Genomic DNA, 15,946 nt, shown 5'->3' with positions numbered 1-15,946 from the left:
CAGAGTGGTGCTGTCACCAAAGTGAGATGCTTGAACCTCTCAGGGTATATCCTGGTTCTTTGCTAAGCTAATCACTCACTGCTAACTTTAGGGAGAATGGGGTAGTTGTTCCCATTCAGTTTTGTGGGTGTGTTGCAAGCTTGCCTTTACAGCAGGACACTTTGCATTTTGCATGCTTGCCTCTTCCAAGAAGGAACAGGGGCACAAGTTCAGCAGTAGTCAGTCGAAAAGGAGAGGACATCTCAGCAACAGCTTGCAGCCTTCTAAATGTGGTACCCTGTTTTGGCAGAGAGATGAAAGTTGAACTACAAGGCTTTGAGAAAATGCATGTTACATACGTGTGACTTTCCAAAGGCAGTCCGACATAGGACAGGTAGCACAGGGCAACTACTGTCACCTAGGTCAGAGCAGCTGTTGCTCTTCAACTTGAGAAAGGTCACACAGCTATGTGAAAAGCGTGGTTAGACCACCTGATGCTGAGCGCACAAATTCGGGAAGTAACACCTGCTGGGAGGGGTTACTATTAGTACCTGGCAGACAAATTTTGAAGCTTGTAAGCTACTACTGTTCCTTAACAAAAAGAGATTAATAAAAGCTGAGCTTGAGGGTCCTGCCCTTCACAGCCTTGAAATGGCACAGGGCCCTCCAAGTGTGGCAATTAGCATATGGGTGGACAAATGAGCATCTTGGTGGTGATTAATGCCATTACACCTGTTTATAGGCTGCATTCCCTGATTTAATGCTTCTTTTGAAGACCATTATCAAGCCCTGCTGTTAGTTATTACCGCATTGGTGCGATGTTAGTGTGAGAGTCAGCCGCACCTCAGCTGCTCCACTGCCAGCGCTGGAGTTGCTACGAGGGGTGCAGGCCCTCGGCCGCCCTCCTCAGCTCTGCGAGAGGCAGAATCACAGAAGGGCTCGCGTTGGAAGGGACCACAAAGACCACCTAACCCCAACCCCCTGCCATGGGCAGGGACACCACCCACTACATCAGGTCGCCCAGCGCCTCACCCAACCTGGCCTCGAGCACCCCCAGGGATGGGGCACCCCCGGCCTCTCAGGACAAGCCCCCTCTGAGTGAAAATCCCAGGACCTGCCTCCTCGGGCGCCTTCCCGAGGCGGACCGGCCCCGGAACGGCAGGCAGGGCCGGCGCTGCCGGCCGGAGGCAGCGGGGAGCGCTCAAAATGGCGGCGGGGCGGGTGTTCGCCTTCCGCGACGCGCGCTGGGCCCCGGACCCGGTGCTGGCGCCGAGCCCGGCCGTGCGGACCCCGCAGCCGGTGCCGCTGGTGATCGACAACGGCTCCTTCCAGACGCGGGCGGGCTGGGCGGCTGCCGACCCCTCCGTCCCCGCCGAGCCCCTGCTGCGGTTCCGCTCGCTGGCGGCTCGCAGCCGAGGAGCCCGCGGCGGGGCCGGCGCCGAGACTCAGGTGGGCAACGACCTGGGCAGCCCCGAGCCGCTGCGCTGGCTGCTCCGCTCGCCCTTCGACCGCAACGTGCCCGTCCAGCTGGAGCTGCAGGAGCTGCTCCTCGACCACGTCTTCCAGCGCCTCGGCGTCTCCTCGCAGGTACCGCCCGGGGGTGCCCGGTGGAGCTCCGCGGAGCCCCCGTCGCGGGGCCGAGCGGAACGGGCACGGCCCCGCAGCCTGCACCCTGCTGCTGCCCGGGTCCCCAGGGTGTCCCCCGGGTGTCTTCAGCCCCCCACGGTCCGAGGGTTTCTCTGCAGCCCCCTGGGGGTTGCGATGAGGAGCTGGGTGTGAAAGGAAAGCGGCAGGGGCCGGCTGCCCGCGGGCAGGTTTGGGCAGCTGCGTCTTGGCAGGGTGTTGGCAAAGCCGGCACAGGTCAGTGTGTGAGGCAGGGACTGGAAATGACTGAAAATGACTGAGTTCCCGTGGTGTCTTTGGCAGGGGTTGGACTCTGTGAGCCCTGTGGGTCCCTTCCAACTCGGATATTCTGGGAGCGTGGTCAGCTCCCATCCACTACTTGGTCTGTATGCCCACCAGAACCGAGGCCTGTGCTAGCTCTGTGACAAAAGCTTCACCTAGGGCTGAGCTAAGCCCCCACCAGATTTCAGACACCTTTTGCCTACTCATTCCACGATTTTTTCTTTATGTGGATCTTCAACATTTTATGTACGCCTTTAACATCCATTTTTCATTACTTTTAGGAGTCTATTCCTTGGTTGAATTAAAACTCAAACCCCAGCTATAGACTTTTTTTTTCCCCATAAGTGCTAGGTGTAATTTAACGTAAGCATTCAGTAGCCTGCACGTGAAGTGCTTTCGCCTTGCTGTTTTGGAGGAGTTGTTGCTGATCTTTAAAATAATAACAGAATCACAGAATAGTCTAGGTTGGAAGAGACCTCCAAGATCACCGAGTCCAACCTCTGACCTAACACTAACAAGTCCTCCACTAAACCATATCCCTAAGCGCTACATCTAAACGTCTTTTAAAGACCTCCAGGGATGGTGACTCAACCACTTCCCTGGGCAGCCTATTCCAGTGCCTAACAACCCATTCAGTAAAGAAGTTCTTCCTAATATCCAACCTAAACCTCCCCTGGCGCAACTTTAGCCCATTCCCCCTCGTCCTGTCACCAGGCACGTGGGAGAACAGACCAACCCCCACCTCGCTACAGCCTCCCTTCAGGTACCTGTAGAGTGCAATAAGGTCACCCCTGAGCCTCCTCTTCTCCAGGCTGAACAGTCCCAGCTCCCTCAGCCGCTCCTCGTAAGCCTTGTTCTCCAGACCCTTCACCAGCTTCGTAGCCTTTCTCTGGACTCGCTCGAGCACCTCCATCTCCTTCTTGTAGCGAGGGGCCCAAAACTGAACACAGTACTTGAGGTGCGGCCTCACCAGAGCTGAGTACAGGGGGACGATCACCTCCCTAGCCCTGCTGGCCACACTGTTTCTTATGCAAGCCAGGATGCTGCTGGCCTTCTTGGCCGCCTGAGCACACTGCTGGCTCATATTCAGCCGACTGTCAACCATCACTCCCAGGTCCTTCTCTGCCAGGCAGCTTTCTAACCACACATCTCCCAGCCTGTAGCGCTGTTTGGGGTTGTTGTGCCCCAGGTGCAGGACCCGGCACTTGGCCTTGTTGAACTTCATACCGTTGGCCTCGGCCCATCGGTCCAGCCTATCCAGATCCTCCTGCAGAGCCTTCCTACCCTCGAGCAGATCGACACACGCACCTAACTTGGTGTCGTCTGCAAACTTGCTGAGGGCGCACTCGATCCCCTCGTTAACATCATCGATGAAGATGTTAAAGAGGACTGGTCCCAGTACCGAGCCCTGGGGGACTCCACTAGTGACCGGCCTCCAACTGGATCTGACTCCATTCACCACAAAGAAAGAAGGATAAGTATCTGGGGATTTTTTTCTTTGTCCTTAATTTTGTTTCTTTTCTCTTGTATTTTACAGGGTTGCGTTGATCATCCCATTGTTTTGACAGAAGCAGTGTGCAATCCGCTGTATTCGAGGCAAATGATGTCAGAGCTCCTCTTCGAATGCTACCAGGTTCCAAAAGTGTCCTATGGTGTGGATAGCTTGTATAGTTTTTATCACAACAGAAGGCAGAACTGGCCCTGCAGTGGTTTGGTGATATCTTCAGGCTATCAGTGTACGCATATTTTGCCAGTCTTAGAAGGCAGGTGAGTTCTTGGTGTCTTAAGTACAGTGCACCCTCTCTGTCAGTCATTGATTTTTTTTTTTTCATTGATCAAAATACCTGTTCCTCTAGCATTCAGTGTTGCAATTCCTGCAGTATATGTTCTTATCAGTCTTAATTTATAGTGAAGAGGAAAAGCTAGGTCTTCAGATTTTGTGAAATTCTGCTGAATTTTGAATCGCAAAAGCAGTGCTGTCCTTGTACAGAACTTAGTTTTCATTTCAGGGATATCTGCCCTAAGTAAGATCAGATATTAGAAAGCATATCGAATTTAAAGTAGCTTTGGGACAAAAGAAAGTGTTCTGTGAGGTTTCTGCAGTCCTTAAGACTTTTCTCATTCTGATTATGCAGCTACATTGTTTTTGTGTTTTTTTTTAACCCTTACTGCAGGAAGGCGTGTTACAACATCCAGCAAAGCTTTCAGATTTTCAAAGCTTACACCTGGCCAATTGCCAAGTTTTACAGAGGTTAGAGGGACTACTTCCAGTTGCACAGAATCATAACTTCCCTCCTTAAAATAAAGCAATGTCTTTTGTTGCCATAACTGAAATTATTACTGTTTTTTAAGCAGAGCCTTTCAAAATGCATCAGCAAACAAAGGAGTGCTTATGGTTGTTGCCTGAGAAAAATAATAGATTTTTCAGAGAAACGATTCTTAAAATATTTCCATGTTAATAATAATCTGTTCACTTGACCGTATTAAAAACGAACAATGCTGAATGAAGCAGGAGGTCTGTTTTACAGTGGACTTTTAGATCTTTTCAGTTCCAGTTGTTTCCCTTGCATTTTCAGGTTGGATGCCAAAAACTGCAAACGTATTAATATTGGAGGGTGTCAGGCAGCTGTATATCTTCAACGCCTCCTACAGCTGAAATACCCTGGACATTTTGCTGCCATCACTCTCAGTCGTATGGAGGAAATACTTCATGAGCATAGCTACATTGCAGAGGACTATATAGAAGGTAAAAACACTTTATTAATCACAAAATACCCTTCACTGAACCTTAGATCTGAGCTCATTGTTCTCAAATTGGCTACGGTTCAGGTGCAAACACTCTGCTTCCATTTTGCTTTCTTTCTGGGGGCCTTTTAGTCTATTACACAGGAAAAGCTTGTCAACAGTTTGAGTTCTGTAGCATTTTGTGAAACAAAATTGAATTTTAGAAATCCTTTCCATATTTAGTCAGACTTCTCTGTGAATGATAATAGATGAAAGTATTTCAAAACAAATGTATAAGGAGTTTTACTCCCCATGAAATGTTCAGTTACTTAGGATTGTTTCTGCACCTGATGATGTTTCTCCGTTTTTGTTTTCTTTGCGTGTCTGTCTTAAGGTTCCCAAAATTACAGGGGACAATTCTCACGACTTTTTGTGAATTAAAGAAGTTTTAAAATGTCCATGATAAATGTTGTCTGAAGTAATGGCCATAGAATAGCATTTTATTGAATTTGTTGCTTACGAAAGAGCCTCCAGGAGTTTTAAATGTGTGAGAACTCTCCCTTACTCTGGGAGCAGAGAAGAGACATTAGTGTGCACTTCCCACTTCTTAGTACTTTGTGTTCACTTCACCCTGGAGAGCAGAGTGCTAAGAACCATTTGCTCTGAGTGTGTGACTGGAAGGCAGCGATCTGAAGAGGTAGCTAAATAAGGTGGCGGCTTCCAAGAGGTGGGCAGGATCCTAGGCTGGACTGTTGTCTTCTTTCTTCGAAGTCTGAACTTAGCATGGAGTGTGTACACGTGAATCACCCTGTTCAACCTGGTAAAATAGTTCCTTTACTCTCAAAATATTCAGAACTACAGAAGTGGCGGTCCCCAGAGTACTATGAGAACAATGTGCACAAGATGCAGCTGCCTTTTTCTAACAAACTACTGGGAAGCACCCTGACATCCGAGGAAAAGCAGGAGAGGAGACAGCAGCAACTGCGTAGGCTTCAAGAACTCAACGCGCGCCGTAGAGAAGAGAAGCTGCAACTTGACCAAGAGAGGCTGGACAGACTACTGTATGTACAGGTAGTGATGGCAGTTTTCTGGTAGTCATCTGGGAGAAGTGTAGGCTCCTCTCAGAGCTTTACCAAAAGGTTCTGTGTCCTTGTAAAGGAGCTGTAACTGTCCTGTGCGTTTTCTGATATGTAACTTCAAGGTTACTTGTAGCATAAGAAAAGTTAATTGATGCAGGTGATGCTTGCAGGTTTTGAATAGTACTACCGTGAAGTATTTTGCTTGCTGTGGAAGCATGCACATCCATAATTTATCACAATGAAGGCAAAGTTTATATACATACGTAGTTGATTTCCATGTGGAGTTCATCACAAGCAGCTCTGATCTTTCTGTAGGAACTTTTAGAAGATGGTCAAATGGATCAATTCCACAAAGCTTTGGTGGAGCTGAACATGGACTCTGCAGAAGAACTTCAATCTTATATCAACAAATTGAGCCTGGCTGTTGAACAAACAAAGCAAAAAATCCTACAGGCAGAAGTCAATATTGAAGTGGATGTTGTGGACAGCAAACCAGAGGTACAATGTTTTCACCATTCTTATCTCTGAGAGAATTAAGTTTGTGCCTTAAAATGTGCCCATTCTATAAATGGCTGTATTATTGACGAGCTAAGCTTTTCCTTTAACACACTCCTTGTTAATTGGGCAACTGGTCCTCATTTCCACCTTTCCTATGCAATCCACTGGTTGTATGCCTGAAATCACTAACATTTCTTGTGCCGCTCTGCACAGCAGTCTGGGCTGTACCTTATAGTTTGATTCCATGTAATTCTAAGCATAATATCTAGGCTTTGTGGCACTAGTTAGTGTTAGAGCTATGTGAAATCAGTAAAGATTTCTTGCCTATCTTTAAAAACCTGGGTGTGGAAAAAAAAATAGCCCTAAAAATAAGCTCAGTCTGAAGGTACTGCTCCCTTTGTACTTACTGCTGGCAGCATGTACTTGAGGGTGACCTGGTTTGGGGGTTGTAAATGCAGCAGGTAACATACCGATCATGGTCATGCTGCAAACCAATCTGCCTTTACTTTTGTATTGCTTCTGATGAACTAATTTTTAACATACCTTAATGATTCTATGATTCTGACATGCCAGGCCTGACTTTATTTCAGTGTCTGAGAATGAATGATGTGGCATTTTGTTTATAACATCTTGAGGTTTAAGTACTTATAGGTCAAACAACCATCCTTAAATGCCTGTCGCCTAGTATTAAAGATACAGAACAACTATTAAGTTTTTTTTTCAATGTTAATTTATGTTCTTTGCTTTTGGGTGCAGGGAACTGCATGTTAAACACCTAACCCTTTGCTTTTGTTTTGGCTATGTTTGGTGCGATTAAGCAGCATGCTTTATTCTTTTTAATTAACAATGAAAGATTAATTGCTAGGCTTGGTTGTTGGAGGTTCCTTGAAGAAGAGAAACTTACTTGTCTGTTTTGCCAGGCTAACACAGGCTCAGCACGTACCAGTTCTAAAACATCGTTCAAACTGCTTGTATGTTTGCTATTAATTGCCTTTCAAGTTGTGTAAAACTGTTTTAGTTTTATTAGTCTTTGTTCAGGGAAAGGTAGAATAAAAGAAAACAGAAGAAAACAGAAAAATGAAGGATAGAGGAGAGTGGTGACAGAGGAGTTCTCATGTTTTATTTAGCAGTTGACATAGCAAAAACTAGCAGGTGAGCTGGTTTCTTCTGGGTTCTGCTTCCCCTGTCCTTATCAGGAAAGTTTGTGTAAGAATCAGGAGGACTGCATTTGAGCAAAATGGAGGTAGATCATGGGTTTTATACTTGTCTTCTGTCAAAAGTAAACATTGTAGAAAGAGACTATCAGCTCCTTGGGACTTTGCCAGGTGGTTGTGCCCATGTCCCGACATGTCCAGTTTGGATCCCACACTCCTGCTTACTAGGTGTAGTCTCAGACCTCAGAGTTAATTGGCAAGCCTTTTTGATTGTTTTGCACTTTGTGAAAAAGTGTACTATTACCACCAAATCCCTTTGTGGAGATAGGCTGTCTCTCCGTGCCTGTATAAAGGAGACTAAAAGCTAATTATGTTGCCCCAGGGTTTGTGCCAACTTTTTAGCCTTTTTTTCCTGTTGCTTTTTTTTTTTTTTTTGTGGGCAGGGGGTTAGAAGACAAAAATAATGGAGACAACTTCAGGTGACTACTGTCTGCTGTAACAATCAATACAGCTTAAACTTCAGTTTTGAGTAGCTGCTTATTTTTTAAATGAGGTAAACTTCAGAAGGCTTAAATGATCTAGCTGTATCCCATGCTGGCATTGCTTGCTAAATGTTGGAACAAATGCTTGTTTAAAAAAAAAGTAAAGCAACAAAACCAAATCCTTAGCAATAAAATCCAAAAACTATTTCATTAAAATGTAGAAATAAATAATTAAATAATTGTCCCTACTTCACAACAGTGCTCTAGTCGTAAGTGATACTTTTCATTACAGAGGAGCTTTGGGAGCAGCTCCGTGTCTGTAAAATGCAGTTTTTTCAGTATAGCCCATGTGCAAATGCTAGGCAGTTGAAGCTAGGCAACTGTCAAAAACTGTGTGCTAGCTTTGTAGCTAGCAAATATTTGTTTTCCAGACCCACACAAGCAGAGCAGGGAATTAAATGGTAATTAGAACAGTGAGAGGTGCTGGGAGAGCACCAAGTTCCAACCAACTTAAAGAGCTATTTTAATACGTTGTTATACTGGGGAGCATGTTATACTGTACGGTGAGGTTACAGTCCGGGCAGTCAGCATGTTGACGAAGGTCTTTAATTTCTGAGCTGACCTCAAGATAACTGAAAGTGCTTGATTTTTACGCTTTGAGTGAAATGTATTTCTTAACACCTTTTTCCTTGGTTGGTCATCCTTTTGTTTTTTTCTTCAGTGCTGAAGAACAGCATGTTCAGTTTCAAGTGTGTTTGAGAGTTGAGATCAAAGGGAATCCGGGTTGAGTTTTCCAAGTGTCACCAGAATTGAAGTCATGTATGTGCCTAGCACATCTGAGCTAACCTACCGTAACCTTCTCTATTTCCAGACCCCTGATTTGGATCCACTGGGCAGTGAACAGTCACTGGAGGATGTGGAAAGTATCAATGAGTTTGAACCTTTATTTGCTGAGGACCAGCCCGAAGTTGAGAAACCTGTTGCTACAGTACAGGTTTGAATTCTGTATCTACTTCTCTGGTCAGAGGTTACTGACTACTGGTTATCTAGCTAGTGTGCAAACATTTCTCCAAATACGGACAATGTCTGCTCTTGGGAGAGATGCTTAACCCTCTGAACAGTACACCAAGAGGAGAAATGCTCACCATCGTAACTGATGCTTTGGGGCATGAGTATAGCCACTCAGTTATCCCTGCAGGCAGCGCACGTTGTAGCAGTTCTGTGCTCTTAGAAAAAAAGTTCTACATGAGTTTTTGTGTGTGATCCATAACCCAATATCACGTCGCAGTGAACAAAACTTGCAGTTGGTAAGGTTGAGGCATAGAAATGAGTGGCAACAAATGGGGGGGGGGGGGGGGGGAATAAGAGAAGTCAATTTTTCTTAACCTTTTGTAACCTTTCACAGCATTGTCCTTTCTCTGAGATCATGAGAGGTTTTTTTGTAAAGCATTGTTTGAAAACTTTAGGTATTCCAGAAAGTTACTATTCTTCAGCATAATTTTCTACTACTTTTCAATCTTGTTTTTAAAGCCCGTGTTTAACCTGGCAGAGTACCACCAACTCTTTCTTGGCACTGAAAGAATCAGGGCTCCGGAGATTGTCTTCCAGCCCTCCCTGATAGGAGAAGACCAGGCTGGTATAGCAGAAACTATGCAATATGTCCTTGAGAGGTGAGTTTACAAAGCTAATAGGCACTTTCTTCAAACAGGCTGGTCTTGTTTTGATATCAGCTTTTGCAATACTGGTGGTTACTTAAAAAGAACTTGAGAAATACGTTTGAATAGTTCTTTTTGGTAGGCTTGAGCATTGCAGGCTAGAGATGTGGCCTTCAGAGCAGAAAGACATGTGAATCTCTAAGTCAGTGGTCTCCAAACCTTTTTGATCATGCACCCATATAGCTTAAAAAAAAGCACAGAGCCCCAATATACGTACATTTATAAATGACAGATCTGTGATGCTGTGCTAACATTATGTACATCGTAAAACACGTTAGAAGTTAAAGGATGAAATGTCTTATTAATGCTACAAAAATTAGTTCTAGTCCCCTCAGTGCGACAAGGATACTGAGTTGACGGAATGCTTTCAGAGAAGAGCAACAAAGCTGGTGAAGGAACTAGGAAATAAGATGTATGAAGAGCGGCTGAGGGAATGGGGTTAGTCTGGAGAAGCAGAAGCTGAGGGGAGACCTCATTGCTCTCTAAAATGGCCTGAAAGGAAGTTGTACGGAGGAGGGTGTTGGTTTCTTTTCTCAGGTGACAACTGATAAGATATGAGGAAACACCTCCAGTTGTGCCAGGGAAGGTATAGACTAGGTATTAGGAAGAATTTCCTCGTGGAAAGGTAGTGGGCATTGGAACAGGCTGCCTGGGGAAGTGGTGGAGCCACCATCCCTGAAGGTATTTAAGAGATGTGTGGATGTGGTGCTCAGGGACATGCTTTGTTGGTGGCCTTGGCAGTGTCCGGTTGATAGTTGGATTTGATCATTTTAAGGATCTTTTCCAACATGAATGATTCGGTGATAGTGAGGAAAAATAAATACTCTCTTCCTGCATACCAATGGATTGTCTTGCACACATCCCACTTCAGAAACCATTGGTACAAGTTGTAGAGGGAAATAAAGAACCCTCGTAAATATTCATCCCCTGAAACAATAAGCTAGCAGTCTCTTTTTGTAAGACCAAAACCATCTGTGGTGTTTGTAAGGTATGATATAGGCACACTTGCTGGACAACTATTCCCAGCCAACTTAACGTTAGCAAATGTAACCCCTCCAACTGTGTGAATATATGAGGTTGCATTTTCTTGAAGGCAAGAATTCCAGGTCTGCTGAGTTGTTGATTTATGGGGCTGTGGTTCAGAGGGCTTTAAGGGTTTTCTTCTGCCACCCCAGGAATTTTTCAGAAACCAAATGAGCACAGGGTTTCATGCTGGTGAAGTGAAGGAAATTTCTCGAAGTGAATCGTGAAGGCAAGCTATCAGGGTTTTCTCCATAGGTGTTCAAGGTGGACAAGGTTAAGTTCTTTTGTTCCTTGTAGGTATCCAAAGGAGCAACAAGCTATTCTTGTCCAGAATGTTTTTCTCACTGGTGGAAATGCGATGTACCCTGGACTGAAAGCTAGAGTTCAGAAAGAACTCCTCGAAATGAGGCCGTTCCAGTCATCTTTTCAGGTACGTGTACTGACGGATGGACAGGCTGTTCACAAAAACATTGCGTGTTGAAAAGCGTTCCTGTCTGGGAGAGGTACGGAGTGAGTGCACTTAGGGCAAGGGGTGGAGAATGTTTCATGATGAGGCATATGGCAGCTTCTTTGACTTCAGAGGATGATGGTGAAGCAAAGATACAGTTGATGTCTGAATAAGCTAGCAAGAGTGGGGTTGCCTTGGGAAAGGAAAAGTTCCTTTAGCCAAAAGACTGCGTGCTCAGGCAAGTACATTTGGCTGGAAATCTGCAAATTTGGACAGTTAGTATCTGGAACAAATGATCTTTGTTAGGAATAGTGGTTGGGATGAACACAGCTCATTTCAAAATGAAGTTAGCTGTTAAACTTGTTAAATGTAACAGCTGTCTGGGATAGCAGGTAATAGTATGTATCTTACAAACCTATCATCCTCTGCTACTTTTTCAATTGCACAATCCCAGTTGGGGAAGACCCAGAGCTTGTCATGCATTTTTTAAAAGAAGAAAGAGTAATTCTGGTGGCAATTTGTGGTTCTGTAACACTTGCTTTGTGGAGTGACTTTTTGTAGCTCTGAGCAGGGTGTGACTGACAAAGTACCATATACTTGGCAGTTTTAGGAAGGATATTGCTTGCTAGTTTGGTGTCCGTAGGTTATCTATGGGAAGAGAATGAGCTGCTTTTAATATCGCTATTTCTAACAGAATAGGGATTTCTTTCCATTAAAATACGTTCCATAGTTTGGTTCTGTCATTTCAGATATTGCATGTGGTACGTGCATGGTGTCCAGTGTAGCCTGCCTGTAACTGCAGCAGGAAAGCATTTTAAGCTGCAGTGACAAGAATCACCTAAATAGAAATGGGATCTACACCAGTGGAAAGGGCACGTGCGGTCTTTTCCCCACGTACTGTGATTTCTTAGCCTGCAGCGTTGCTGGAATTCACGCTGGAGCACTTGATACTTTTTTTTTTGTATTACTACCAGGTCCTCCCGTGTTGGCTTCCAGCTGTGAGGGCTGTTGGTTGTGAATGTGATAATACAGGCTTTGCAGTCTGTAGAAACTGCAGTCTCATGGTGAATTGATCTCAAGGTGAAAACATGTCAAATCCTTTCCTAACACTCCTTTCAGAAGCACTGAATTATCAGCTGAGACTTCTGAAATTGTGATTTGCATCACATTCTATTCTAACCAGCATAAAAAGGACTTTTCTGTGTTTAGTTCTTAAACAACTTGATATTTTCCTACATTTATTGTTGTATTTTCCTTCCATCCAGGTTCACCTTGCCTCCAGCCCAGTTTTAGATGCCTGGTATGGGGCTAGGGACTGGGCGGTGGAACACATGACCCGTGAGGAAGGCTGGATAACCAGAAAGGACTATGAAGAAAAAGGGGGAGAATATCTCAAGGAACACTGTGCTTCAAACGTTTATGTTCCCATCAGACTTCCGAAGCAGGCCCCACGGACTACGGAGGCATTAGCACCCAGCAGAGCACTGACATCTAGTACGGGCAATCCTTGCGAGCAGGCCTAGCACAGAGCCTTTGCCACAATCCCCCAGAGGGAGGTAAAAGTGCAAAGAGAAGAGTTCACTGCTTTTTTTGCAGTCTGAGCTGTGCATGGAGCACAGACCTCAGCACAAAGCATCTCATCCAGCCCCTTGAAGGGGAAGACGGGCAAGCTGCTCTGGGGCACCAGCTGGCCCCGCTGTAGCACTTGCCATGTGCAGTGCTGTTTCTGCATAGCGCAGGAGTACGAGTTGGCAAGGAGGGATACAGGGAATGTGCATTCCAGAGAAAAATGCAGTCTTAGGAACTTTCATAGTAAGACTCAGGAGATTTTGCAAATGTTTTATACTTTTTTATTAAAACTTACTGGTTGTATACTGCTTTCGTTGCGTGATTCAGAAGCTTGACTTGTATCATGCAAGGCAGTCCAGCAGGCGTCTCCCTCGCTCGTCACAACAAGTGCTTGTCAGGCTGTGTCGTGCCGCTGGAGGCCAGGGGGGCTGCTCTCTGCCTCCTGAGGCCCCCTGGCCTTGTGTCTTGTCTGATGTCCACCCCGCTGTGTGCTTTCTGCTAAACTTCTGCGCAATCAGTGTGATTCTGGATACTTTCTGAAGATGTTGGTATAACTGACATACTGGTTGAGACTGGAGACCTGACATAACGTGTGGTCCAGCTGTACAGAAAGAGCCCTCCATAAAGCACAGTCCAGAAGGAAGATGAGATGCGTGTAGACCTCAGGTGATTTGACAGGAGTGGTGGCTTGGTGGCTGAGCAGGGCAGCTCTTGGCTGGGGGGGGAATCTTCTCTGCTGCTCTTCAAAAGCTGGCTGGAAGCTCCTCCACATTAGCTGCAAAAAGCTCGCTGGTGTTTCATGGTAACACAATCCACTGGCTTCCTCCCCTGGAAGCCTCTTGATTGCATGTTCCCTGAAACGATTGGTGTCAGCTTTATTGTTGCAAGTCTGGGAAATATGAAGACTGATACTGTGTCCCCTGCCACACCTAAGGTGGTCTCACAGCGTTGTGATGAATGCCAGCACTGGTGTATCAGGGTTGATAGCCACTTCAGAAGGTCAGATTTGGCATAATAAACTGCTTGCAGTCTAAGAGTAGATGATGGTCATCAAAAGTCTCTTCAGCAATAAAGCAACCTTTTTGCTTTGCCACTGATGTATGTGTTTCAGTGATCTGACCTCTTTAATGACTGCAGGAGTTGAGTGATGGTACGTTGTTGAAAAATGCAGGTTTGAGCCAGGCCCCTGTCCTGCTGCACTGCGTGCTCCACCTGAAATTTGACCAGGGATTCAGTCCTCACGCTGAACAACTCCCTGTTGCTTTCCCAAAAGAATAATCGATGCTGAACCAAAACCCAAGCAGACTGCAGCAGTTTGGCAAGTAAGCCTCTAGTCTGGAAAAGGTAAGACTACGGGGAAAATATCCAGACCATAATTGGAATAAGGAAAGTAAACAGGTGGTGGCTTACAGTCCCCGAAGAGCTGCAGAGCTCCAAGAGAAGTCATCTGGCAGAGTGAAAACAAAGGACTTGAGGTACTTGGTGCTGAAGCATGGAGCTCATTGCCACAGGATGCAATACACACACTGCTGGATTCAGAAAGCATTACTCAGACTCCTGACCTTAAGAAAAATCTGCTATCAAACACGGAGGGCACACCCGTGTGCGGGCAGTGCTGCAGTCATGCGTGGCTCAGCAGGGGGAAGAGCTGTCACCTGCTCATGTGTGGTTCCCGAGGCACACGGAGCTGGTTGCTCTCCATGGCCTGGCCCTAGCTGGGTGGGGAAGGGAGCTTGCTGCCTTCAGACGCCCTCAGATTTGGCCTGCCGATCTGTCCCCAGCTGCCTGGAGGCCTGCTGCTTTTCAGGAGTATTAAGGCAATTCTGCAGGTGTTTAAGGAATGTGGCAGAACATGCTGTGCTGACAGCAGAAATGTTACACCCCAAGCAAGTGTCTCTTCTGATCTCAGCTCGGGTGGGTGAGCTGCAGTGCAGGGTTTGATGGGCTGTTGCTGTTTGACCCCTCTGACACATCTGGCGGTCACAGAAACTTGTTCTGATGCTGGGTGCTGCGCAGAAAACTTCCAGAATGGAAACCCAAACGGGTCTCTGCAGCAGGTGGTTACGTTGCTTTAAATGTTTGGCCAAATCATTCCAATTACTTTTTTGTAGGAATTCAAAGTCTGATGGAGTAAAGAAATGCCAGATCAGCTGCCTAAACACCTTCAAGGAAGCATAATTTTATCATGTCCTAAATATTAGCAGTTAATTTGTTACTTTATCCTTGTAACAGCTGGGGTAATGAATGACCTTGGGCAATACAATTACAGCCAGAAGCTGTGCTAAACGTGCTGGTGGTCATTTAATTGCTTGGAGTAGCAATGCGACAAGCACGGATGTGGCAAAGCAGGGTTAATTTTACCTGTTTTAGGTTTGGTTCCCTGGTAGGTTTGCTGTAGTTCTACATGAGCGCTGGTACAGAACTGAGACAAGGGGGGGCTGCTGAGGGCAGGCAGACGCAGCGGTGTTCTCTTTGACAGCAGCGTTGGCTGAAGTTCTCCTGGAGCTCCACCTCTGGGATGCTTCTGTGCAGGGTTTTCTCATGCCCGTGCCAGGAGCTGGGTGTCTGTTTTCCATGTAACTGTCACAGGGTCCACCAAACCCAAAGGGGCTTGGAACATTTCTTCTGTGCAGTGGCTTATGTCAGCCTATTCCAGGAAGAGGCCAGGAAAGGGCCTCCTTGTCTCTTTTTATCGGGACTTCTGTGGAATTGGAGGAACTGCTACAATGAGAAAACCAGATATTGAAAAGAAAAGAGTTCTGTGGACGGGAAACTTGAAGTGATGCCCTGAGGGCCAAGCAGTTGTAGAGGTGCCATTGAGTGAGCTGCTGTGTAAGCAGCCCTAAAATCTGTTGGGTGTTTGTCCTCGCAGGCGCCCTGCACGCCGACAAGTGCAGCTGCCAGGTCAGAGGTGGTGAAGTGGTTCACGGTTGGTCCTCAATACGTGAAGTTCAAAGCAAGCTGTAACCTTATTATGCAACCGAGTTATCGCCTAATTGAGGTCAAAGAAGGCAAAAGTACAAGTTGCAGTTCGTCAGGCTTGGAGAGCTCGTCTATTTAATCAAAACGAGAGCTCAATCTGGGTTCCACCTTTCACAGGGTCCCTAAGATCTGCTCTGAGTGGAAACACCACGTCAGTGAGGAGCCCTGGAGACCAAACAGCACGTGTCTGATGTCCCAGATTTCCATTCGAGCTGCATACAAGGGTTGCTTTTGGTCTTCAAGGCTTCTTACATTTCCTACGCCATAACGACTTCAAACACTAACCATTCCTTGCTAAATCTCCACTAGGACACAAAGATTAGAACTCTGCTCCAGTTATTAATCTCCAGAAGAGTTAATGTCCTGTGTAAGGCAGCATGTCAGAAGA

The 15,946-nt window shown here is 46.0% G+C and overlaps 1 protein-coding gene across 1 annotated transcript; it reads left to right on the top strand.

Moving 5' to 3' along the window:
• Window positions 1–1,006: 1,006 nt before the first annotated feature.
• Window positions 1,007–15,311, top strand: ACTR5 (actin related protein 5). The gene is made up of 9 exons (XM_035343762.1): window positions 1,007–1,566; window positions 3,422–3,651; window positions 4,461–4,630; window positions 5,462–5,679; window positions 6,003–6,185; window positions 8,693–8,815; window positions 9,352–9,491; window positions 10,857–10,989; window positions 12,273–15,311. Exons 1-9 carry the CDS (start codon window positions 1,186–1,188, stop codon window positions 12,528–12,530), a joined length of 1,836 nt encoding a protein of 611 aa, XP_035199653.1. The 5' UTR covers window positions 1,007–1,185; the 3' UTR covers window positions 12,531–15,311.
• The last annotated feature ends 635 nt before the right edge of the window (window positions 15,312–15,946 follow it).

This window comes from Oxyura jamaicensis, chromosome 20 (assembly GCF_011077185.1).
Source record: "Oxyura jamaicensis isolate SHBP4307 breed ruddy duck chromosome 20, BPBGC_Ojam_1.0, whole genome shotgun sequence".
Taxonomy (NCBI): Eukaryota; Metazoa; Chordata; class Aves; order Anseriformes; family Anatidae; genus Oxyura; species Oxyura jamaicensis.
Note: the sequence above shows the minus strand (reverse complement) of the source record. Positions and strands in the feature narration are given on the sequence as shown.